General features: G+C 43.3%; 1 protein-coding gene across 7 annotated transcripts in view; it reads left to right on the plus strand.

Moving 5' to 3' along the window:
* Positions 1-2,126: 2,126 nt before the first annotated feature.
* PGPEP1L (pyroglutamyl-peptidase I like) overlaps positions 2,127-26,577 on the plus strand; it is a 64,124-nt gene continuing 39,673 nt past the window's right edge. For 3 of the 7 annotated variants that reach the window (XM_036843824.1, XM_036843827.1, XM_036843821.1), the window contains exons 1-2: positions 2,287-2,366; positions 9,258-9,310. In XM_036843824.1, coding sequence (XP_036699719.1) covers positions 2,333-2,366; positions 9,258-9,310 — 87 coding nt within the window. In that variant the 5' untranslated portion in view covers positions 2,287-2,332. Of the gene's footprint in view, positions 2,367-9,257; positions 9,311-12,205; positions 12,357-26,577 lie in introns of all 7 variants that reach the window. The other 4 variants (XM_036843823.1, XM_036843822.1, XM_036843826.1 and 1 more) reach the window with 4 other exon arrangements.

Genomic DNA, 26,577 nt, shown 5'->3' on the forward strand with positions numbered 1-26,577 from the left:
CAAATTTTTCCTCCCGGGAATCTAACTTGTAAGGAAGATCACTGTGCTTTTTGTTAAACAAGACATCTCTCTTTAGTTGCCCTATTCATTCTCAGGCTTACTATATTTCATCGGCCTAAAGATTATGTTTGACATCGGCAATTGTTAGAGATCATTTGTTTTTCCAGTGGAAAAAGAAATAAAAGTGCAAATGTCAGACCTCAAAATCCATACTTCTCTGAATTGTTCTCATTTTCGAGGATGAGAATGTGTGTGTCTTTCCCCCAAGTGGGGAAAATGTCACTGTGGCTAAGTCGAAATAGCTTATGTCTCTCATTTTCTTTTTCATTAACTGCAAAATTAGAGAAAATTTTAGGACATAATAAGTGAATTATGGGAAAGTGAAAATTCTAGGACACATCCCAGTTGCAGTTAAAATAGGAATGGCTCATGTCAAATCCAAAAAAAATTAAAAAGTAAAAATTGCAGCTTCATTATCAGAAAAGTAGCACGGGTAAAAACGGACAGCCTTAGCAGTTGAGGAGTCTGTTTTGAGGCCTGATAAGTTAACATTAGTAAACTAGTAAGTAACATTAGTAAACTAGTAAGTAACATTAGTAAACTAGTTAGATACCCAGACCTCGTTAGTTATGTTGATACCAGAATTTGACCTTAGCAGCAACCAACTTAACAAATGTGGGCATTTCTAGTGATCTAATCTCCTCATTTATAACTGTGATGAACAAGCAAAGCCCTCTTGATAGAAGGACTAGGTGAGTGACACGAACTAGGGGAGCCATTTACCAGAGGTGGTGGTGGGGAACATCAACCGTGAGAATATGAGAAACCGGTTAATTGCTCTCAAACTTGTAATTTTGTATTGTCTAATCTCAAAATAGGGTCAAATGCAAAGCTCTCTATATCCTCTGCAAAACAAGCTGGCCCCATCTTCCCAGAGCAGGCACGGGAAGGCCACTGGGGGCAAATGCCACTTCCCACCTGTTCTCTGCTGTAACTAAGCCTGCAGCCCACACCAGGGGCCAATTAAAAGGAATAGCCGGCTGTTGGTTCAGTGGCCCAGGAAGGCATCAGGTGAACTCTAGTTCCTTGGCAGCGATCCCAATTAAGGTGTACTGTTTATCAGGGGGCCAATTAAGAAGATGGAATTAAGAAGAGGTCACGCCCTCTATCAAGGAGTAGTCTGAACCTGGGGAAGCAGTATGATGCTGGGGGTGGTGGGGTTCTCCTGGCCGCCCCTGGATGGAGCCTCTCATGGCCATGCCCAGATGGGGAAAGAGAATGATGGTTTTTGTACCTCTTATTAGACAGCTTTTGTAAAAAGTATTTTTAATTTTAAAAAAGGTGTTTGTTTAAGTAGTATAGTCTGAAAGGTCAAGATGTCGCATAACTAGCCCCAAATGTTATCTCTTTTGGTTACTGTGACACAAAAAGGAGGAGGAATGGACTATAGAGCCAGGTGACATGCGAAAGCATTTAGTGGTGCGTGTAGCTAGACAAGCGCCCTATTCAGCACTGATGCAGGCAGAATTGGGGACGGTGAGAGCACAGCCAGGGAAGCCCACGCAGACACTGCTGGCCGAGTGAGCCTCTGCCCCCAGGGCTGTGGGAGGTATGGGGACAGTGGGCTGGGGTAAGACTCCACCCAGGAAGCGGTGCTGCGATCATCCCCATTTCGCTGCAAGGAGAAGCGGGTGCGGCACAGGTTAACGTCCATGCGGAGCCACAGCTTACAGGCAGCAGGTGATTTCAGCCATCACTTTTAACTATAAGCTTCATCTGTGGTTTTGGTTTCTTTTTCCTTTTTTTTTTTAAACATATTTTGCAAAATCGGTTTCAAGAGCTACCAAATTTCATCAAGCCAAGGTCTAAACAAAACAACTTGTAAGGTCCCCACCATCCTGACTCGCTGGGGCTGTACGGGTTTCAGCACCTTTTAGCCCCCGTCCAATCCCAGTCCCAGGCAAACTGGGACAGTTGGTCGCCAGACTCGTGGCTCACGTCCGAACATACCGACCAACAAAATGACCCCGCCCCCAAGTGGCCAGAAAGACCCTGATGGCGCTCCGACCCTCTACTTTTCTGTTGCCGCAGCCTGTGCGTCCTGAGCTGGCTATTTCTGCTTTCGGAGGGGGTTGTCTTACACCCTCCCCCACGCCTACACCCCAGAGTCTTCAGTCTTTCAGGGCCCCCAAAACGCTGCGGGGCGGGGTGGTTGGGCCCCACCCCAGCGGGAGGCCCGCGACCAGCCGGGAGGGGCGCACGGCGCTCAGAGCGCCCAGGGCCGGGCCTCTGACCCGCGCAGGCGCAGAAGCGCGCTCCCAACTCCGGTTTCATGGATTCCCAGTCCAGCTGCGTGGTGGTGACTGGTAAGACGACTTTTCTGCTTTCCCACTTGCTGCTGCTTTTAGCCTGACCATGGAATGCGCACTTGCCTGATCCTGGTAATAAACAGTTCCCTCATGGGGAAAAAAGAGTGGCAACTGGTGGTTCCAATAATTCCAGATGGAGCTAACTTCCTGCTATGCCCTATTAAAAAAAAAAAAAAAAAAAACAAGGGACAGAGAGGCTTTTCTGTTTCTGTCCTGTCATTCACTTCAAATAACTCTTGAATGGCATACACAGTAGGTGCCCACATGTGGCTTAGGCTCAAACCTTGTCCTTCAGCCCATCAGGGGGGAGGCAGAGGCTGGCGCCGGCTGTCCGAGTCTGGGGCCCATGTGGCATCCACTGGGGTACAGCTGCATAGCAAGGAAGGGGGAGCAGGGGACTCAGAAAGAACGGAGCCTAATAAGGCTGAGACAGTCCATCTACAGTGCCCACCCCGACAGGGGCACATAGTTCCCCCCCAAAACTAGAGAGCTTTTAGCCACCCAGGGAACTCTAAGCACCCTCTCAGAGCCACCAGTTAGAGACTTGGAACCCCAGAAGGTCAACTCAGAAGGAATGGTAGCCACCCACTCCTGCCTTTCACCAGCACATTCAAAATCAACCCCAGACACCCCCATTCGTTGTCACAGCTGGTCCCTGGAGGGCTTGATTTCTTCACAAAGCTCTTTATTTTTAGTCAGACACATTTGGCATATTTTAAGTTTTTTGAATTGTGTTGGATGAAGGAAACATTGAAGAGAGAAGCGTTCCTATGTGTGTGGAAAATTGAAAGTTACCTATCTTAATATTTTCAGACTATAATCAAACTCCTGTTAACCTTCTGAGAAAAAGAAAGTTCTTTCGAAAACCTTTTATCTCCCTTGTTCTCATTTGTGTTATTTTGGGTATTAGAGATTGGTTCAGATTACCCTTGAATTCCTAAGGAAACTGTACCCCTGATAAATGTGACACTTATCACAAATGAAATATGAATATTGAAGCACCAGGGCAAGCCTTAGACTCACATCAACCCCTGCCTCTGTCCTGTCAACTTGTGGTTTGCTGGCAAACGCTGGATTGTTTGATGAAGTACCTGATAATCAGCTGCGATTTGGGAATGCTCACTGGCTTCCAGAGTGTGGCCTTCTTTTATTAAAAATGCTCTGAGCTGCTAAGGGCAGTCTTTTCATTTAATTGGATTTGCTTCACGTGTAAATCTCACCAAGACAATTGGCACGTAGACAGATGGTGGGGGAACAAGGACTCTGACAAACTGCCTTAAGATCAAGACATTCAGACTGGCACCAATGACGATGGGAGAGTGAGAAAACCTGCCTCCCTCCAGAGGGCTTCTCTTGATTCCAAGAGATTTCTCCAGCCCCTTTTCACAAGTTCCACTCGAGGGCCTGCCAAGTTTTAAGTGTAAGGTTTGACCCTGCAAAACAAGAGCTTCAAACCTTCATTTGCTGAGTTGTTTTGCCTAATTGAAAATAGATAAGAAATGATCTGCATGCACTGATCTGAATATGATTCTAAAGCAGCATGTGATTTTTTCTGGTGTCACTGCATTTTTAGTATTCCTACAGTCATCCCAGGAGGTACCTGATTTCTCAGTGATTTTTCCTTAATCTCAGTATTTTCCTTTTTTTTCTTTTTTGCTCGGCAACTCCAGTCTTATTTATTCTATAAGATTCAAAGTCAGAAAACACCACTAGCTTCCTGGGACATCCTGTCCCACACTTTTCTATTCCCTGAGAAAGTTTTACCCTTTGTGAGTCAAACTTGCTAGTGCTCTAGACCCAGAGGTTCCAGAATTTCAGAGGCACAGCCCTCTCCAGAACTGACTCCTGCTCTAAAGACCTGAGGTCCGGGAGTTGGGGTGGAGGTGAGGTTTCAGAGGTAGGTATTTAATCATAGCTCCTCTCCATCTCAGAATCTGATGATTTGAGAAATATATCACGGGAATCAGATAGATGGAACTCAAAACCTCAGCTGGGTTCCAGGTAAAGCTGAGTTGGAGAATGCCACGTCTAGCTGCAGCCCAGTGCCCAACCTGAAGTGAGCCCACCAGACAGCGGCTGACCTCCCCTACAGGGGCCAGGCAGGAACTGTTGAGCTCTGCGCATGGGCCACACTGAAGGAGAGATGAAGGAAGAGGCCCCCAGGGTCCTGGTCCCTCCTCCTAGCCACACCATCCTAAAGGGCTTGTGATGGTTAATTTCATGGGTCAACTTGACTCGGCCACGGAGTGCCCAGATATCTGGTTAAACATTATCTGGATGTGTCTGTGACGGTGTTTTTGGAAGAGCTTGGCATTTGAATCGGTGAGCTCAGTAAAGCAGTGCCCTCTCCAGTGTGGGTGGGCCTCATCTAATCCATTAAGGGTCTGAATAGAATAAAAAAGCAGAGGAGGGTTGAATTCTCTGTCTGAAGGCATGATCTGGCACATTAGTCTTCTCCTGCCCTCAAACTGGTGCTCCTGGTTCTTGGGCCTTCAGCCTTGGACTGGAATTTACTCCACTGGCTTTCCTGGGTCTCCAGCCTGTAGATGGCAGACAGATCTGAGGACTTCTCAGCCTTCATAGTCACATGAGCCAATACCTTATAATAAATCTCTTTCTATATATATGCAGATATATATATACACACATACATACCAGTACAGGCCTCTCAATTTCTGGAGAGAGAAATAGAGGCCTAAAGTACACATGAAATCTCAACATGGAAAAGTAAGGATAGGGCCCCTGACTGATAGGCACGGTGCCCAGGCAGGGGGTTTGGGGCTGAGAAATGGTGGCATCAAATGATCAGAGAGAATCAGGGCAGAGTGAGGGTCTAGCTGGAGCCCATCCCACGCTGCCCAGAGAGACAGTAAAAAAGGATTTAGCATTTGTTTAGCATCTACCAGCTTCTGGAAACAATACGTGCTGTACATGGCATTGTTTAATCTGTCCAGAGGTCCCAGGAGGTATGTAACTATAACAACAGTGAAGGAGAACGCTGACACTGCTTCCTGTGTTTGAGGCAGTATTGCAAATGCTCCGTTTTATTCATTTAATCTGCACAACAACCCTATTAGATTATTATAATTAGTGTGCATTTTACAGATGAGAAAATCAAGGCACTGAAGCTAAGTAACTTGCTCAACGTCACCCAGATGCTAAGTGGTGGGGCTGAGATGCAACAGCAGAAGCCTGAGCCCAAACACTGAGGTCTCTGACCACTCTTGGCTGCCGTTGGGCCACGGCCTGAGCTTTGGCGGGGTCACTGCATGGTGTGGGTGCCGTAAAAATAAGCAGCTGCAACACTGAAAGGGTGACGGTGTCCTTCTCCCCAGGCAGCAGGAAACGTTTCCTAAGCTAGTCCCAGAGGAGGTTTGCTGTCCTCCCCAAAGCAAAATTCTGTTTAACTGCCTTTTATTAGAAATCTTCATTGCAATTAAATTACATAATAGTACACAGTATAAATAAGTGTTCCCAGTTCTAGAAACAAGCCCTTCCGTCCACACACCTCATCCAGAAGCCTCTTGCTCCTTCCCAGAGTGAGGCCTCTCCTGGGGCTCACCTTACCCAGGCTCACCCCCTCCAACCGCTCTGCCTCCTCCTCCCCCATGAAGTCCTGGGTCACCGCCACCTCCTCCAGGAGACTTCCCTAACCACCCCCACCCATCTTCTCTCTACCCTCTGTATCTGATCCTAGTTGTTGTTCAAAGCCTTGCTATTCCAAGTGTGGTCCAAGGGCCAGTAGCATCAGTACCACTGGGGAGCTTGTTAGGAATTCAGAATCTCCAGCAGCACCCCAGACCTGCCCAATCAGATTCTACATTTTAATAAGATATACATGTGTATTAGCATTTGAGAAACGCTGGACCAAATCAAACACTTTTTAAAACTTCTAATTTTGAAATAATTATAGATTCACAAGAATTTGCAAAGAAATGTATAGACTGGTCCTCTGCATCTTTCACCCAGACTCCTCCAATGTTAACATCTTCAATATCAAAGCTAAGATACTGACATTGGTATAACTCAGTGTGTATGTGTGTGTGTGTGTGTGCACATGCATGCATAACTGTATGTGGTATTATCACATGTGTAGCTTTGTGTAACCACCACCGTCAAGATAAATAACTACCAACATCACAAGGCTCCTTTGAACTACCCCTTTATAGCCACATCTACCCTTTTCCCCCATCTCTAACTCCTGGTAACCATTAATCTGTTCTTCATCTCTATAATTATGTTTATAGATGTAAATTATAATTTACAACTATTGTATTGGGTTGGCCAAAAAATCCATTCAGGTTTTCCCATAAGAGGTTATGGAAAAACCCGAATGAACTTTTTGGTCAGCCCAATGTAAATGGAATCATGCTGTATGTATCCTTTTGAGATTGCCTTTTTTTTACTCAGCATAATTCCCTTGAGGTTCTTCCAAGTTGTTTATACGAATAATTCCTTCACTTTTAAAGCAATTTTTTAACGACTTTATTGAGATATAATTCTCATGCTATACAGTTCACTTATTTAAAGCATACAGTTCAATGGCTTTTAGTAGTCACAGAGTTATGCGTTTCTCAACACAGTCAATTGAGAATATTTTCATTACCCCAAAAAGAAACTCGACTCCCTAATCCTCATCCCCACTCCCCTACTACACACACACACACACACACACACACACACACACACACACACACACAGAGTCAAGCTCTAGGCAACCACTAATCTACTTTCTGTCTTTATAGGTTGCCAATTCTGGACATTTCACATAAATGGAATCATACAGTTTTGTGACTGGCCTCATTCACTGAGCATGTTTTCAAGGTTCATCCATGTTGTAACATAACACTTCTTTTTATTGCCAAATAATATGCCATTGTATGGGTAATACCATATTTTGTTTATCTATTCATCAGTTGATGGATACTTGGGTTGTGTCTACTTTTTTCTTTTCACTGCTGAGTAGTATTCTATGATCTAGATGAACCACAGTTTATTTAACCATTCACTCATTGAAGGACATTGAGGTGGTTTCTAGCTATGGGCTATTACAAATAAAGCTGCAGTGAACATTTGTGTACAAGTTTCTGTGTGAAAATAAGTTTTCATTTCTCTGGGGTAAATGTCCAGCAGTGCAAGTGCTTGGAAGTCCACTTTCAGTTTTAAAAGAAACTGTCAAACCATTTCCCAGAGTGGCAGTACCATTACATTCCCACCAACAATGTATGTGTGACCTAGTTCCTCTTCATTCTTGTCAGCTTTGGGTGTTACCAGTATTTCTATTTTAGCCACCCTGATAGAAGTGTAGTGACATCTTATTGTGATTTTATGGCTTTTTAAAAAAAATTTATTTATTTATTTTTGGCTGTGTTGGGTCTTCGTTTCTGTGTGAGGGCTTTCTCTAGTTGCGGCGAGCGGGGGCCGCCCTTCATCGCGGTGCGCGGGCCTCTCACTATCGCAGCCTCTCTTGTTGCAGAGCACAGGCTCCAGATGCGCAGGCTCAGTAGTTGTGGCTCACGGGCCCAGTTGCTCCGCGGCATATGGGATCCTCCCAGACCAGGGCTTGAACGCATGTCCCCTGCATTGGCAGGCAGACTCTCAACCACTGCGCCACCAGGGAAGCCCTCGTTGTGATTTTAATTTGCATTTCTCTGATGGCTAATGATGTTGAAAAGTTTTTCATGTGCTTATTTGCCACCTGTATATCCTCTTCGGTGAAATGTTTCTTCATGTCTTTTGCCCATTTTCTAACTGGACTTTTTTTTTTTTTTAATTAATTAATTTTTTATTTTTGGCTGCGTTGGGTCTTCATTGCTGCGTGCGGGCTTTCTCTAGTTGTGGCAAGCGGGGGCTACTCTTCGTTGTGGTGCACAGGCTTCTCACTGCAGTGGCTTCTCTTGTTGCAGAGCACAGGCTCTAGGCGCACGGGCTTCAGTAGTTGTGGCATGCGGGCTCAGTAGTTGTGGCTCATGGGCTCTAGAGTGCAGGCTCAGTAGTTGTGGTGCATGGGCTTAATTGCTCTGTGACATGTGGGATCTTCCCGGACCAGGGCTAGAACCTGTGTCCCCTGCATTGGCAGACGGATTCTTAACCACTGCGCCACCAGAAAAGTCCCTAGACTGTCTTTTAAAGTTGAGTCTTGAGAGTTTTCTTATACATTTTACATACAACGCCTTTGTCAGATATGTGATTTACAACTGTCTGCAGAGTATCTTTTCATCCTCTCAGCAGGGTCTTTTGCAGAACAAAAGGTTTTCATTTTGATGAGGTCCACTTTATCAGTTTTGACTTTTATGGATCATGCATTTGGTGTCAAGTCTAAGAACTCTTTGCCTAACACTAGGTCCCAAGATTTTCTCCCTTTTTTTTCCCCAAAAAGTTTTATAAGTTTACTTTTTACATTTAAGTCCTTGATCAATTTTGAATTAATTTTTGTCCAGTGCAGGCTGAGGGATCCATTTTTTTTGCCTAGGGGTGTCTGATTTTTCCAGCCCCGTTTGTTAAAAGGCTGTCCCTCTCCATTGAATTGCTTTTGCACCTTTGTTAACAAACAGCTGGGCATATTCACATGGGTGTGTTTCTGGTCCCTCTACACAGCATGCATTTTAACTGGACATGTGTGCTCACACCTTCTTGAGCCCTCCTACTTGGCGGTGGATCAGCCCAACATTCCTTTAGGGGCCCCCTACAATGCCTCACACAAGAGGACTTGGAAAATGCTTCCAGATGGGCAAGGTTGCAAGCCTCCACAAGAAAGGGGGTGTGTGGAGTCCTTGATGGCCCAGGGAATCACAAGAGGTCCCTGAGGAGGTGCGGGGAACAGCACAGAAGCAGAGACACCTTGGCCCAAGGCGTGGCCTGAGGAAACCAGGCTTTCTTTGGTTTCAGGTTTCGGGCCCTTCCGGCAGCATCTGGTGAATTCCAGCTGGGAAGCAGTAAAGGTAAAAACCCTCTAAGCCCAGACCCAGGAGTGCAGGACCCAGCTGGTTCCTTCTGTGGTTCTGAGAAAATCCAGCACGCAGGCTCCTTGGTGACCAGATCCACACGGGAGGGGAGAAAACACACACTGGGTGCCCTGGGACACGAGCTAGCTCTTTGTCCTTGGGCTGTGACTCACCTGCCCATAGGGGGGCCATCTGGCTCAGTGGTAAAGAAAACAGACTAAAGGGACACCCCTGGGAAGGATGGGGAGTGGCCCAGGAAGGCTCTGCTGCCCTGAGAGCTGGGAACCCCTTCTGGCTGTGGAGTGTCGGGAAAGTCACTGCCCCCAGCCATGGTGTTCTCCTTCATGACATGGGGGAATAATAGTGCTGATGTTACAGGGTCGTTCTGAGGAGTAAAAGAGGTATGTGTGTGAAGCAAGTAAGTATGTAAGTCTGTAAAAGCAGCTTTTTTAAAGCATAGCGCCTGGCACAGGGTAAGAGCTTAATACATGGTTATAATTATAAACAACATGGCTTCATTTTTAAGAAAGCAGCCAGGAGAGAGCATGTCCTCAGACAGGGGGTGAAGAGGGGTCTCATCCGTAGAACAGAGCTCTCCTCCCTGAAGCAATTGCCCCACTCCTACCAGTCCCCACACGGTGTCATTTAGAGGCTCAGAGCACAGCTGGCTATTTATTCACACTTGACCATCAATTTCATGCTTCTGTTGGATCAAGCCAAAGGTAGGGTCTTGAGTCTGTTCTCAGAGTTACCCAGTCAAGCTGAAAATGCAGCAAAACCACTTGAATCGTGCATTTGCAGCCACTGTAGCATTCATTTTTTAGCCTGTCCACACAGATGTGGTCAAGGAAACTCTCCACTCTTGAGTTAGAACTTGGGTTATTTTCAACCAGCAAAAAAACTCAGAGAACCCCAGACTCACTGCCAAGCCTCACTGCTGCACACAACATGCCAAAAGGCCAGGTCAGGGCTTTATGAGTTCCTGGGTGTTTGCAGCCAGTTCCTCGAAAAACAGGACTTTTTCTGCTGAATCCCAAACGGGCCCTGAGTCCTTCTTTTTGTGCCTCTGTTTTCTTATCTGTAAAATGGGAAGGTTGTGATGACTACAGGAATTAACACACATAAAGCCCTCAGAGCATGGCAGGGCAACTGCTGGTTCTCACAAATTTCATTCTTATTACTAAGAAGCTATTCTACCAGTCAGTTTTCTCAGTTGTGGGCAAATAGAATTGGACTTTGGAGATCCACACAGGAAATGGAATGAGGGAGGGGATTATTTTGTAGACTCAAGATTCACCAATAAAGCTGGAGAATCAGGGCAGAAGGGCAGAAACAGAAGCAGGCTGGGGGTTTCCAGGAAGAGGTAGTAGAATGGCAAACTAGGTGCTCTGAGCGGCCCTTCCCCTGTAGATAAACTAGATAAGATAGAACTTCTGTGCATTGCTGGACACATAGTAGTAAAGGAAAGCCCATATACGTCATGCCATGCACATAAATACATCACACATACTCAGGGCTGCAGCCTGAAGGGGTGAGGGTCAGCACCCCCACCCTAACACACAAAAGGCAGGGGGGCACGTGCCATTATCAACATTGTTTTTAGCAAAAGGGATAGAATGAAACCAGGGCTCTTACTGTAAGCCAGACCCTTGAAAGGAGATCCTGTGGTCTCTAGCACCCCTGACTCCCAGCAAAGCATATGCAATTTCTCTTGAGGATTTAAAACCTCAGATTTTCCACTAAGATAAACTAAGATAAACTAAACATTTATTTCCAATCAAAGATCACCAAATATTCAAAGAAACAAACTACCCTGAGTAAGAATGAGCAGAAGCAGATTTAGAACCTCAAAAACTTGAGGTTCTAAATCATTCTGCTAGATATTATCAGAAAATAGCATAATTATATATGGAATATTTGAAGAAGTAATGATAGAATCACAAAAACTAAGCAAAAACTATCAAAAGATAAGGCAAATTGAAAAAGGGAGTAATAGAGCTTATAGAAATTTAAAACACAATTGTTGAAGTGAAGAATTTAACAGATGACTTAAAAGACAGTTTAGAATTATGCTAAGTGAAAGATGCCAGTCACCAAAGACCACATATTGTATGATTACATTTAGATGAATGTCCAGATGAAGCAAATCTATTGAGACATAAAGTAGATTAGTGGTTGCCTAGGGCAGGTGAGTGGGGGACTGGGGGAAATAGGGAGTGACTGTTAATGGGTATGGGTTTTTTTTAGGGTTGATGAAAAGGTTCTAAAATTGACTGTGGTGATGGTTGCACAACTCTGAATATACTAGAAGGCAACGAATTATAGACTTTAAATGAGTGAATTGTATGGTATGTGAAATACATGTAAATGGCAGTTTAGAAACAGATAAGAAAAATTAATGAACTAGAAGATAGCTCTGATGATATTGTTTAAAGGGCAGCATAAAGAGATGGACGAGGAAATGAAAAAAGAAATTAAGAAATATGGATAATAAAATGAGATATTTGAACATATGTTTATTTGGAGTTCCATAAGGAGAGAATGAATGAAATAAAGCACTAGCCAAAGAGATAATGGTTGAGACTATTGCAGAATTGGATGAAAGACATAAATCCACAGAGATAAGAAGTATAAAATATACCAAGCAAAAACAAACAAAATCAATACATATACACATCATAGTAAAACTGCAGAAAACCAAAACAAGGAGATTTGAAAGTAGTCGGGGGGAAAAGACAGGTCACCTACAAAAGACTATACAATTAGACTGAGAGTAAATTTTTCAAAAACAACAATAAAAGCTAGAAAACAGTGGAGTAACATCATCAAAATGCTAGAAAAATATTGTCAACCTGAAATTGCTTACCCAGCAAAATTATTTTTCAAAACAAGGATGAAATGAAGCAAGCATAAAAGCAAGCATCAAGAGTTTACTACCAACAGGCACAACCCTAAAGGAACATGTAAAGAATATCGTTCAGAAGGAAGGAAAATTATCCCAGAAATATGGTGTGAGATGCAAAGAGGAATTGTGAGCCCAAAGGTAAAATCTAAACTAGCATTATTTTTTAATAATGATAATAATAATAAATGGCTAATTTTAAGTTTAAAAATAAAGGATTGAACTAAAATATAGGACAATGAAGGACAATTGAACTAAAATATAGGACAATGAAGGCATAGAAGTTAAGAGGAGTGATTGAAGTATAAGTCTTCTAAGGCCCTTGTATAGACAGGCATCCTGATATCAAATTCAGACTTTGTTAAATTATATATATTTATATTTATATATAATATATATATTAATTGAAGTATAGTTGATTTACAATGTATTAGTTTCAGGTGTACAGCAAAGTGATTCAGTTGTATATATGTATATATATAGCTGAATATATATATATATATATATTCTTTTTCAGATTCTTTTCCACTATAGGTTATTACAAGATATTGAATATAGTTCCCTTTGCTATATACAGTAGGCCATTGTTGTTTATCTATTTTATATATATAGTGGTGTGTATCTTTTAATCCCAAGCTCCTAATTTATCCCTCGCTGCCTTTCCCCTTTAGTAACTGTAAATTTGTTTTGTCTGTGAGTCCATTTCTATTTTATAAATAAGTTCATTTGTATCATTTTTTTAGATTACACATATAAGTGATATCATGTGATATTTGTCTTTCTCTGTCTGACTTACTTCACTTAGTAGGATAATCTCTAGGTCCATCTGTGTTGCTGCAAATGGCATTATTTTATTCTTTTTTATGGCTGAGTAATATTCCATTGTGTATATGTACCATATCCTCTTTAACCATTCATCTGTTGGTGGACACTTAGGTTGTTTCCATGTCTTGGCAATTGTGAATAGTGCTGCTATGAACATTAGGGTGCATATATCTTTTTGAATTAGAGTTTTCGTCTCTTCCGGATATAGGCCCAGGAGTGGGATTGCTGGCTCATATGGTAACTCTATTTTTAGTTTTTTAAGAAACCTCTGTACTGTTCTCCATAGTGACTGCACCAATTTATTCCCACCAACAGTGTAAGAAGCTTCCCTTTCTCTACACCCTCCCCAGCATTTGTTATTTGTAGACTTTCTGATGATGGCCATTCTGACCGGTGTGAGGTGGTACCTCATTTTAGTTTTGATTGCATTTCTCTAATAATTAGTGATGTTGAGCATCTTTTCATGTTCCTGTTGGGCATTTGTATGTCTTCTTTGGAGAAATGTCTATTTAGGTCTTCTGCCCATTTTTTGATTGGGTTATTTGTTTTTTTGATATTGAGCTGTATGTGCTGTTTGTATATTTTGAAAATTAATCCCTTGTGGGTTGCATCATTTGCAAATATTTTCCTCTAGTCTGTAGGTTGTCTTTTCATTTTGTTTATGGTTTCCTTTTCTGTGCAAAAGCTTTTAAGTTTAATTAGCCATTTGTTTCTTTTTGCTTTTATTAACATTAGGAGATGGATTCAAAAAATATATTGCTGCAATTTATGTCAGAGAGCAATATGCCTATGTTTTCCTCTAGGAGTTTTATAGTATCTGGTCTTACAATTTATAGTGTCTGGTCTTATATGGTCTTTAATCCATTTTCAGTTTATTTTTTTATATGGTATTAGAGAATGTTCTTTTTTTCTTTTCTTTTTCTTTTTCAGCCACACCACACAGGTGGCATGTGGAACTTCCCCAGCCAGAGATCAAACCCACACCCCCTACAGTGGAAGCATGGAGTCTTAACCCCTGGACCACCAGGGAAGTCCCAGGAGAATGCTTTAATTTCATTATTTTACATGGAGCTGTCAAGTTCTCCCAGCACCACTTATTGAAGAGACTGTCTTTTCTCCAGTGTATACTTTTGCCTCCTTTGTTGTAGATTAATTGACCATAAGTGCAGGGGTTTATTTCTGGGCTTTCTATCCTGTTCCATTGATCTATGTGTCTGTTTTTGTGCCAGTACCATACTGTTTTGATTAATGTAGCTTTATAGTATAGTGTGAAGTCAGAGAGTATGATTCTTCCAGCTCCATTCTTCTTTCTCAAGATTGTTTTGGCTATTCAGGGTCTTTTGTGTTTCCATACAAATTAAAAAAAATTTTTTTGTTCTAGTTCTGTGAAAAATACCATTGGTAATTTGATAGGGATTGCATTGAATCTAGACTGCCTTGCGTAGTCTGGTCATTTTAACAATATTGTTTCTTCCAATTCAAGAACATGTTATATCTGTCCATCTGTTTGTGTCATCTTCCATTTCTTTCATCAGTGTCTTATAGTTTTCTGAGTACAGGTTTTGTTTCCTTAGGTAGGTTTATTCCAAGATATTTTATTCTTTTTGATGCAATGGTAAATGGAATTGTTTCCTTAATTTCTCTTTCTGATCTTTCCTTGTTAGTGTATAGAAATGCAACAGGTTTCTGTATATTAATTTTGTATCCTGCAACTTTACTGAATTCATTGATGAGCTCTAGTAGTTTTCTGGTGGTATCTTTAGGATTTTCAATGTATAGTCATTGCAAACAGTGAAGTTTTACTTCTTCCTTTCCAGTTTGGATTCCTTTTATTTGTTTTTCTTCTCTGATTGCTGTGGTTAGGACTTCCAAAACAATATTGAATAAAAGTGGGAAAGAGGGGCATCCTTATCTTGTTCCTGATCTTAGAGGGAATGCTTTTAGATTTTCACCATTGAGTATGATGTTCGCTGTGGGTTTGTCATGTATGGCCTTTATTATGCTGAGGTATGTTCCCTCTATGCCCACGTTCTGGAGAGTTTTATCATAAATGGATGTTGAATTTTATCAAAAGCTTTTTCTGCATCTATTGAGATGATCATATGGTTTTTATTCTTCAGTTCGTTAATGTGGTGTATCACATTGATTGATTTGCAGATATTGAAAAAATCCTTCCATCCCTGGGATAAATCCCAATTATATATGTGCGGCAAAATTTCAAGAGTAACTATGAAAGAGTAGAAATAGAGTATATGGTTTCCAAGAGAGCAGGGAAACAAAACAGAATAAGAAAAAAAATGAACAAAACTTTAATCAGAGGGACCAAAAAATCACCCCATAGGAAACAAGGTAGATGAATACACTGTTGCCGTCCAGCTGAATACTAGTTATTGTAGCTTGTCCCAGTGGCACTGGCTGCTGCATACTCCCAGTGGCATTATTGTTACCCTGGGAAGATGGATGTTTCTTCTATCAGAGAGATTTGCTCCTGATTCAGAGCCAAAGATGAGTGCACCTGATTGGTTGATCCTGCCCTGGCCACAGTGAGACTGACCTTTTCAGCATTTGTGGGGGGAGCCAGGCTCCATCTTCCACCAAGACCCCAATGTTAGGGGTTGCCCCAAATCAGAGGAAGGCCAAAGAAATAACAATGTTGATATGGATATAAAATATTAAGTCAACTCTTCTTAGTTCAACCTATATTTATTCAGTTCCTGATTTGGAAGACAGTCCACTAACACATGAATCTCTTCCTGTTCCTATTCCACCCCAGCCAGGTGTACTGCAGTACAATTCTGACACTAACCCCCTGGAGTACACACAGACTTCACAGATTAAGGGCAAAGTTCTCCACAAGACTGCCCCCACTTCAGACACCAGCTGCATTTCAGGGGTCCTCAGGTCACCTGTGCTTTGGGAAAATTCGGGAATTTTCATGACCCCCACAGTTTTGATAATTTGCTAGAATGACACACAGAGCTCAGAAAAGCACTAAACTTACAATTTTTTTAAAATAAAGGATACATATAGGTTGAATTCTGGATGGGTCCCAAATGCAGAAGTTTCATGCCCTCTCCCCATGGAGTCGGGGCACATCACCCTTCTGGCACATCAATGCATTCATCAACCAGGAAACGCCATGGAACCTCCACATGCAGAGTTTTTATTGGAGTTTCATTGTGTAGGCAAGGTTGGTTAAATCACTGGCCATGTGATTGAACTCAGTCTCCAGTCTACTTCCCCTCCCTGAAGGTCAGGCAGCTGAAAGTCCCCACCGTCTAATCATGTGGCTGGTTTTTCTGGTGACCAGATCCCATCCTGCAGCTATCAAGGGACCACCATGAGTCACCCCAGCAGCATAACAAAGATACTCCTGTTGCTCCGGAAATTCCAAGAATTTTGACGCTCTCTGCCTGGAACTGGGGACAAAGACCAGATATACTCTTTCTCATATCACAGTTCCCTGGAGGGGTTCCTGTGTAGGGAGAGGAGATGGCTCATGAATAAGATAGTTATAACCCAAAGCAGATTCTGAGAAGTGCTACATTATGAGACTCTGAAGAGGAAAAGATTAATTTCATTCTGGAGAACGTATGAAAGAAAGGAACCTAAACCAAAGTGAGAAAAAGCTGCACCCCTGGGAGGTCACTGGGAAGGCCATCTGGTGGAAGCAGCAGTGAAGGACAGGATACATTCTGGCAAGAGGGAATAAATTCTCTAAACCACCATGCTCTGGGTGCTCCAGACACTTCATGCAGAGTGGCTTGCTGAATTCTTGCTACAGTCCAAAGAGGTCGATACTGTTATTCCCATTTTGCAGGTGAGGAAATGGGTGCTCAGAGGTTGGCTATCTGGCCTGGGGACATGTGCCATGAAATGGCCATGCCTAGATTCCAGTCTCAGGTGGTCCTGCTGAGTGAAGTCCAGGTTCAGCTCACTTGCCTCGCTCTTCCCCTGGGGGAAAATAACACTTGGTTCAGAAGAAGAGGACCTCTTCCAGCACAAGGATGGCTTTTAGGGAATTCCCTGGCTGTCCAGTTGTTAGGACTTGGTGCTTTCACTGCCGGGGCCCAGGTTCAATCCCTGGTTGGGAAACTGAGATCCTGCAAGCCGTGTGGCATGGCCAAAAAAAAAAAAAAGGAATGGCTTTTAAACTTCCTAGAACTCAAGAAATATCAAGACCCATGACCCAGCGGTGAGCAAAGTGAGGCTATTCACCCAAATGCCTCAGCCCTACATCCACGTCACCATGGCTGGCTTTCTGCCATGAGTTCATCTTTGCCGTCTTTGAAGCTCTCCCACCAGTGCCTGAGACACAGACAAGATGATCTGCTGCTTGGTCTTCTTGCTCACAATGTGACCAGAACAGAAACCTTCTTACCAGCTGATGAGGAAGCAAACCCAAGCCCAGCTTCAGTGCCCTCTGCCACCCATTTGCCTTCTCCACGGGTCCCTGCTATCCATCTCTAGCTTCTGCTTTCTCCTTCTTTCTGGTGTTTTTCTCCAGGGCAGAGGCACTGGCAGTCTCTTTAAAGGCTACTTCACTCTCAATCCTCAGACCAGGCTCTCTTCCTGCACCATCTACGGTTATTCAGTGTCCTCCACTAATGTGTGTGTAGACTCCGCTAAGTGTTTGTTAGACCTTCTGATCCTGGTTTGGGACTTCCCTGGGAGTATCCACTGAAAGTGCCAGCATATGGCCAACAGAGCATCTGTTGTAAGGCTAATCATCTAAGTGGGGTATTAAGACAAAGGTCCAAGCTAGTTCAGATATATACATTGGACCCATTATACAGATATAGAAACAGGCTTAGATGGGCTAAATAATGCACAAGAGGGCACACACCTCCCAGAGTCAGTGTAAGCAGCACACTGTCTGTGGGGACTGGCATCAACATACCCCCATCCCCATAGAGGGCCTGGCCTGAAGCAAGCCTTCCAGTGGCTATGTGTTGACTGGATACATGAATGATTGTCATTCTTTTCTATCCTCCTGCATCCTCCCACTGGAAGTCAACCTTGTGAATACCCTGGCAACGTCTCATGAGTACCTACTCCATGCCAGGCATTGTAAGTGGGGATGTATGAAATGATAGAGAGGGAAAAGAGTGCAGTTCTACACTCAACAGCATTTCACCTCTGAGATGATTGCACCTCTAAATAATAACTTGAATGCATTTTTGTTGTGGTTGCTCTTAAATGGGAGAAGATTGTTTTAAAAAGAAGGAAAATGCAGAAAAATAATATAAATGCTAAAAGTTCCCAATGAACAAAGACATCTCCTATAAACTCCCAGAAGGGTGACTTAATGCTGTTTACCAACAGCATTTACCAAAGACTTTAACACTAGGTTGGCCTCTGCTGGGCACCCTGCCCTCCCCAGTCATAAGCCTCATCCACTGACTGATGCAATGGCTGAGCATTATCTCCTGGTTTCTGAACACTTTCATTTTGGAACCAGTACCACCTCATATTCTTTCAAAAGAAATTATGTCCTGAACTCTCTTAGAAGTGCCTGAGCCTGGAAAGGCAGCAAATAAAACAAGGGTTTTGTAAAACACACTCTGGGTCATTTGGGCTAGGATATTATATAACTGCACTTAAAATAAACCCAGCCTGGGGGGCCAAGAGGTCAGAGCTCTTGCCAGATTTGATCAACTTGATATGCAGAATAACTTCTCTATACTCCAAAGATGAGGTGGCTTTGTGCCTTTATTACATGTTGCTTTAAAAAAGCATAATAATAAAGAACAAAAGGCAGTGAATCAGAAGAGAAAAAGAAGCACCAAGCTGAAGAATGCTTTAGAATGAAGGATGAGTTGTGCAGACCACACTCAGGGACAGGCAGGTAACTGCTTGCCTTTCCAAGTAGAAGTAAATTGTTTCTTTTGATTCTGCCTTATTTTCTTTCCTAAAATCCCATGATAAAACTTTTTCCAACCTAGGGGAAAATGGACCATATGTATGACAGACTGTTTGGGACATTTTTCCAGTCTGGCCCGCAGTGGGGTTTGTTTTGTTTTCTTGATTAATACGGGAAGGCCTGGGATAAAAGTCACCAGCATGAGGATACAAGGAGACCCCAACATCTCCCTGTAACGTGCAGGGACCTCACCTGTGATAGCAACCAGCTCAGTGCCAAGCATTTCTGGGGCAACCGCTTGGATGGGTTGTGTGGAATTTGACCTCGAAGGCTGGATAACCCCAACTCACTTGAACCCTTTTTCATGATTTCTTACACCTTATTTCTTTAATCTGGTGACTGTGTAGTGTGAACCCATCTTATGGGTTGGAAGAGAAGTAGCCATATTACTGTCCCCAGTTCATGCTGGCCCCTGTACAGCCTGATGTAAGACTGTCCTTGCATCCTCATTTTGAAATGGCACAAGGATATGGGGAATATGTGAGCCCATGACGAAGAGCCTGGCCCTGGGCAGAAGGCTTGCTCCCATAGCAGTGGGAGCCCACCCAAGCAGCCTGGCTGCAGGGGGCCCCCGAGGATGAGGAGAAAACCCACACCTCGGTGGAGGAAGCTCCTCCCGGTCCGTGTTCATGAGGAGTGTCTGCTGTAGCTTCACAGCCCTCCCTGTAAACCGTGCTTTTATTAAGCGCTCAGGCAAATGCATTTAGTCTGCTTATCTGGAGGAAAACCTGCCATTTACAGACAAGTGAGTCAAATGTCTACTTCTCATTACACCCTAAATCCATCCCCACACTGACAGGACGACAAATCAGAAAAAGCAGAGTAAGATCTTTTAAAATGACACCAGCACCTTTCCAGGGCCTTACTGGGGGTCCCCCTACCCCCACCCCTGCCCCCAGCAAATGTGGAGTCCTCAACTCCCTCCCGGTGCCAAAGTAGAGCAGACTCTCTGACTGGTGTCCTGTGTGTTTGTTTTAAATTATGTTTTTTTAAAAAATACATTGAGATGTACAGAAAAGTTGTGAAGATAGTACAGAGAGTTCCCATATACACCCCCCCACACACCAGTTTCCCCTATCATTAACTTCTTACACATCATACATTAGTATGGTACATTTGTCACAATGAATGAACCAGTATTAATATATTATTATTAACTGAAGTCCATAGTTTATTCAGATTTCCTTAGTTTTCACCCAGCATCCTTTCCCTGTCCCAGGGTCCCCTCCAGGATGGCACACTACACTTAGTCCTCATGTGTCCTTAGGCTCCTCTGGTCTTTGACAGTTTCTTAGAGTTTCCTTGTTTTTGGTGGCTTTGACAGTTTTGAGGAGTACTGGTCCGGTATTTTATAGACTGTCCTTCAACTGGGATCTGTCTGATGCTTTTCTCATGATTAGACAAGTAGGTTTGTGGAGGAGGAGTACAGAGGTCAAGTACCATTCTTATCCCATAATATCAGGGGCACATACTGTTGACGTGACTGATCACCATTGACGCTGACCTTGATCACCTGGCTGAGGGAGTCCTTCCCAGTTTCTCACTGTAAAGTTGCTTTCTCCCCCTCTTTATACTTCACTCTCTGGAAGGAGATCGCTCTGTGCTGCTCACACTCAAGGAGTGAGGAATTATGCCCCCTTGAGGACAGAGTATCTCCATAAATTGTTTGGGATGCATCTGCTGAGAAGATTTGGCTCTTCCTGCCTCACCGGTTTATGTATTTATGTAATCATTTCTTTATGTCAGTATGGACTCATGGATAATTATTTTATACTTTGGGTTATGGCTTGCTTCCTTATCAAAGTCCATCTTCTCCTGAAACCTTTCCCACCTCCTATACTATCCCTGCTTACTAACACACCTCTTCCAAGGGAAACACAAGATCCCACATTTCATTTTCCACCATTGAAAGTTAGACTAAGGTGGGCACTTTTTAAAATTAACTTCATTCCTTTTATATATAAATCTGCTTGGGACTTCCCTGGTGGCGCAGTGGTTAAGAATCTGCCTGCCAGTGCAGGGGAGATGGCTTCAATCCCTGGTCCGGGAAGATCCCACATACCGTGGAGCAGCTAAGCCTGTGCACTACAACTACTGAGCCTGCACTCTAGAGCCCGCGTGCCACAAATACTGAGCCCTCGTGCTGCAACTCCTGAAGCCCACGTACCTAGAGCCCATGCTCCATAACAAGAGAAGCCACTGCAATGAGAAGCCCACGCACCGCAACGAAGAGTAGTCCCCATTCACCGCGACTAGAGAAAGCCCGCGCACAGCAACGAAGACCCAGTGTAGTCAAAAAAAAAAAAAAAAAAAAAACTGCTTGTACTCCTGTCCTTATCACATCACTTATCATATTTCATTGATGCAAAGAGCCACTTCCATTTTTTTAAACAACATTTTGGCATCCTGAAATCAGACGAATCTTACAGTCAATTCTATCTTACGCTTTGTTACAGTCGAGCAGAGCTTTTGCTTTCTTGGTGGTTTATACAATAATGCTTTGCGTTCACTCTCTGGGCTCAGATTTGATGAAATACATCATGTCCTTTCTGGATTACACACTCTGTCAGCATAGGAAACACTCTGGCCTATTTATCTTGCTCTGTGGAATCCACACCAGAATCCTGAGGGCATTAGGGTTGTATTTGTGTTGCCATAAATAGGATGAAAATATATCCTGCAACACACACAGTCTAACACCAGAGAAAAGTACACAAACAAGTGTGACCCTGGAGATCAGGCAGCAGAATGTCAGCTTGAACTGGGATTCAAAGGCAACCCTTAGCTCCTCTGGGGAGGGACAGAGCTTTTGGAGAAACAAACAAACAAAAAAAAGAGGCTATTAGCAATGGTTTTTCTCATCTTCATCCTCACATCCACATTAGAAGCACGTTTCACATTTTGAAAAAACGTTGGCGTTACATTAGGGATGCTACACCTGGGATTCCAAAACCCATGGAGGCCCTCATGGGCCTGAAGGTTGCGAACCAATTTGAGACACAATTGATGGGTCCCAGGCCTCTGAACTGACATCTAAGCACAGGTAATTACGCTGCACCCCCGACCAGCCTTGGTAAGGTAGCACTTCTCTGGGATGCTCCTGACTCTCCCAGCTTTGGGCCCCACCCCCCTCACAAGCTGCCCCTTCTCTCTGGGCAGGAAGATGTGCTGATGCAGTGTTTCCTCTCTCGCAGGCATTTGCAAAAATATCTAGACAGGGACTGTTGAACCCAAAGCATCTATGGAGGTGAGATTTCAGGCCCTGGGTTCCACAGAGATGGGGATATGGCTGGGGAGCCGTAAGATGCATTCGGGGTAGCAGTCCTCAGGCAGCATCCTGGCTGGGGTCATCCTCTCTTTTGCCCATTGTAAGATCATTCCTATCCTTTATCGGTCTTGGTAACTATGTTCTGAGAGCTCATAATTTGGAGACAATTACATAGTAAGCAGCCAGTTAATCGAGACGACATAACCCTAAACATTTTTGTTGTTGTTGTTGTTGTTGTATCTATTTATTTATTTATTTTTGGCTGCATTGGGTCTTCGTTGCCGCACGTGGGCTTTCGCTAGTTGCGGCAAGCGGGGTCTACTCTTCGTTGCAGTGCGCAGGCTTCTCATTGCGGTAGCTTCTCTTGTTGCGGAGCACAGGCTCTAGGTGCACGGGCTTCAGTAGTTGTGACACAAGGGCTCAGTAGTTGTGGCTCACGGGCTTAGTTGCTCTGCGGCATGTGGGATCTTCCTGGACCAGAGCTCGAACCCGTGTCCCCTGTATTGGCAGGCAGATTCTTAACCACTGCGCCACCAGGGAAGCCCAGCCCTAAACATTTATGCCACTAATAACAGTGCCTCCAAAATACCTGAAGCAAAAACTAATAGAACTGTAAGTCCTATTATTCCACAATTATAGAGATCTTAATATTCCCCTTTCAATAATGGATAGAACACATAGATAGAAAATCAGCAAAAAGATACAGAAGACTTAAACTATCAACCAACTTGACCTAATTGACATTACAGAACTCTCCACCCCAAGCAGAATACAACTCTTTTAAGTGCATGTAGAACATTTACCAAGATAGACCATATCCTGAGTCATACGACAAGTCTGAATAAATTCAAAAGAATTCAAGATATACAAAGTATATTCTCTGACTGCAGTGGATTTAAATTAGAAATCAACTACAGAAAGATATCTGAAAAATCTGCATATATTTGGAAATTAAATAATACCCTTCTAAATGAGCAATGGATCAAAGAAAACATCAGAAGCAATATTATAAAGTCTTTTGAAATAAGTGAAAGTAAAAACACAACATATTAAAATTTGTGGCATATTGCTAATGCAGAACTTAGGGGGACATTTGTAGCACTGAATGACAATATTAGAAAAGAAGAAAGGTCCCAAGTCAGTGAACTCAGTTTCTACCTTAAGAAACTAGAAAAAGAGCAAATTAAATCCAAACGAAGGAGAAAAAACGAAATAATAAAGATCAAAGTAGAAATCAATGAACTAGAGAACAGAAAGATAATAATGAGAATCAAAGAAACCAAGAGCTGGTTCTTTGAGAAAATCAATAAAATTGATAAACCTCTAGCCAGAGGATCAAGAAAAGAGAGAGAGAGAGAAAGAGAGAGAGAGCATAAGTCCTGTTAATTTTTAAATTCATTTACCACTGCCTGGCTTCTAGCCCTGGTTCCACATTCAAGCTACTCCCATCAAAGTCAGTAAAGACCTCTTTTTCTTTGCCATTTTACTTGACCTCCCTGGGGTCCTAATAATCTTTATGATAGACACAGTATTGTTATTGTTCCCATCATACAGGTGAGGAGACTGAGGCCCAAGCTGACCAGATCCTCCTTTCTTCTCCCCTTCTTGGCTCGAAAGGTTGCTGTTAGGATTTAATCAAATAAAATAATAACCTGTAAAGTTTTAGCTCAGCTCATATCCTTACTAGTTCCTCAAAGATACATCAAATAAATACCATTTAATCACAAGCTTCCCTTTCCAAGACCATACCCTTTTCCAAACAGCTCATATCCTCAGACCCTGGCCACCGGAAAAGTCTGTACTCACCACTGTCCCTGCCTCTTCCCTAGTTCCTGGTGAAATAACCACATTTAGATTGTTCTGGATTTGCAATACAGAATTTTTGTGGAAATAATTGCCATCCAAAATTCTTCTCTTTAGAAGAAAAGAACTTCTCAAATCCTGAGACTCCTTCAGTAGACCAGAAGCTCAGACACTGTCACCTTTCAGATTCCCTTGCTGTCATCTGAAAGACAACTTCTAGATCTTGATACCACAGAACTCCAGAAGGCTTTTGGATATGGAAAATGGGAGGGACTTCCCTGGTGGCGCAGTGGTTAAGAATCTGCCTGCCAGTGCAGGGGACACAGGTTCAATCCCTGGTCTGGGAAGATCCCACATGCCATGGAGCAACTAAGCTCGTGCGCCACAACTACTGAGCCTGCGCTCTAGAGCCCGTGTGCCGCAGCTACTGAACACACATGCTGCAACTACTGAAGCCCACGCACCTAGAGCCCATGCTCCACAGCAAGAGAAGCCACCACAATGAGAAGCCCACGCACTGCAACAAAGAGTAGCCCCCGCTCACCACAACTAGAGAAAGCCCGCGCACAGCAACGAAGACCCAATGCAGCCAAAAATAAATAAAATTTAAAAAAAAAGAAAATGGGAGACTGTTAAAATCCCTACCTAGTTATTAACCCTGTCTGAAAGATGGAGATGTCAGCCTGACCTAAGTGATTTACTGTGAATTTAGTCTTTCTTCAGACTGTACTTTTTAGTCATGTTAAAAAATATTGGTGGAAAAGAGTGATGGGGAATCGACACATATTTTTTAACTGTGGTAAAATATACATAACATATAACTTAACCATTTTAAACATACAATTCAGTGGCATTTAACACATTCACATTCTTGTGCAGCCATCACCACCATTCATCTCCAGAACTTTCCACCATCCCAAACAGAAACTCTGTACCCATTAAACTCTAACTCCCCATTCCCTCCTCCCTGGTAATCACCATTATACTTTCTTTCTCTATGCATTTGACTATTCTAGCAACCTCATGTAAGTGGAATCATACAATATTTGTCCATCGTGTCTGGCTTATTTCACCATAATCTTTATTTCTGCACACATTTGCCACTGAACCTGGCCACCTTCCCTCCCCCATTACATTCTTCTCTGTATCTGTTGCTTCTCTCTTTTCTGTCCTGGTCTCCAGTTTGTCTCCAGCACCCAGCACAGGCCTAGAACTTGGCAGGGGCAATTAACATTCGTGAAGGAATATCATTGTTAATGAAACTACATTCCCGAGGAAGCGAAAAAACGTACATCTCACTTTTAACAATGTGCTTTGTTCTGTTTTCCAGTTACTAAGGAGCAATTACATAAGACCTCCAAAGATCACAAAGAAACACAGAAAATTTCCCCATTGTAATTCCCCATCTAAAAAGAACCCCAAGTATAGTGCATGTCCTCTCAATCTTTACTGTCATGTTCTGGGTTGGGTATCTGTTGCTGCAATCAAGCCAGCCCAGAACTTAATGGCGTCAAACAACCACCATTTTATTATCCTTCCTGGCTGTGTGGGTCAACTAGGCTCAGCTGGGCAGCTCTCCTGCTGGTCTTGCTTGGGTCTCTCTTGTGGTTGTAGTAGGAAGGAGGCTGGGACAGGATCACGGAGCTTGGCTGGGGTGCTAGGACAGCAGACTTTGCCACAGGAGGTCTCCCCACGGGGTAGCCTAGGGGAGAAGCTGCTAAGCCCTCTTATGGCTTAGGCCCTGAACTGGCTGAATTATGGTGGTAAAATGAGTTCAGGCCAGCTTGGGCGCACTGTGGGAGGAGATGACACCAGGCTGTGAATACCAGAGGCATGCTCCACTGGGGACTGTCTTAGCTCCAGCTGCTATAACAGAATACCATAGACTGGTGGCTTAAACAATAAATATCTATTTTTCACAGTTCTGGAGGCTGAAAGTCTGAGATCAGGGTGCCAACATGGTTGGGTTCTCCATGAGGGCCCACTTCCTGGTTATGACCTCACAGAATCTTTCCTTGGTGTGTGTATGCAGCATGCAGACAGAGTTCTAGTCTCATCATGCCCTTATAAGGATGCTAATCCCATTGTGGTGGCCCCAACTTCATGACCTTATCTAGACCTAATTATCTCCCAAAGGCCCTATCTCTAAATACTATCACGCTGGGAATAAGAGCTTCAACATATGAATTTTGGGGGGACACAAACATTCATTCCATAACTGAAGCCACTGAAATCGAGTAGGACCCTGCTGGGCCCTCTCCAGTACAAAAGCCTCCCCATGTTCCGTGTTTCTTATTTGTAGAAAAAGGCTTTCATCTACTAGGCCTTCCCAGAGTTCCAAAGAGCAGATTCAAGCAGTTACTAATTAGGAAAGTGAGGGAATGCAGAAACAAAGGAAAAGCAGTCAAGCACAAAAACTAATAATAGCTTAAGCAATAGTTCAGCAATAACACAGAGTCCTAGTTCCTCCTCAAGGGGTATACGTAACAATCTGACGCGAATCTTTGTGCTGTTCTGCAGAAACTAAGACTCCCCACCCAGGT

The sequence above is a fragment of the Balaenoptera musculus genome, chromosome 2 (assembly GCF_009873245.2).
Source record: "Balaenoptera musculus isolate JJ_BM4_2016_0621 chromosome 2, mBalMus1.pri.v3, whole genome shotgun sequence".
In the NCBI taxonomy this organism is placed as follows: Eukaryota; Metazoa; Chordata; class Mammalia; order Artiodactyla; family Balaenopteridae; genus Balaenoptera; species Balaenoptera musculus.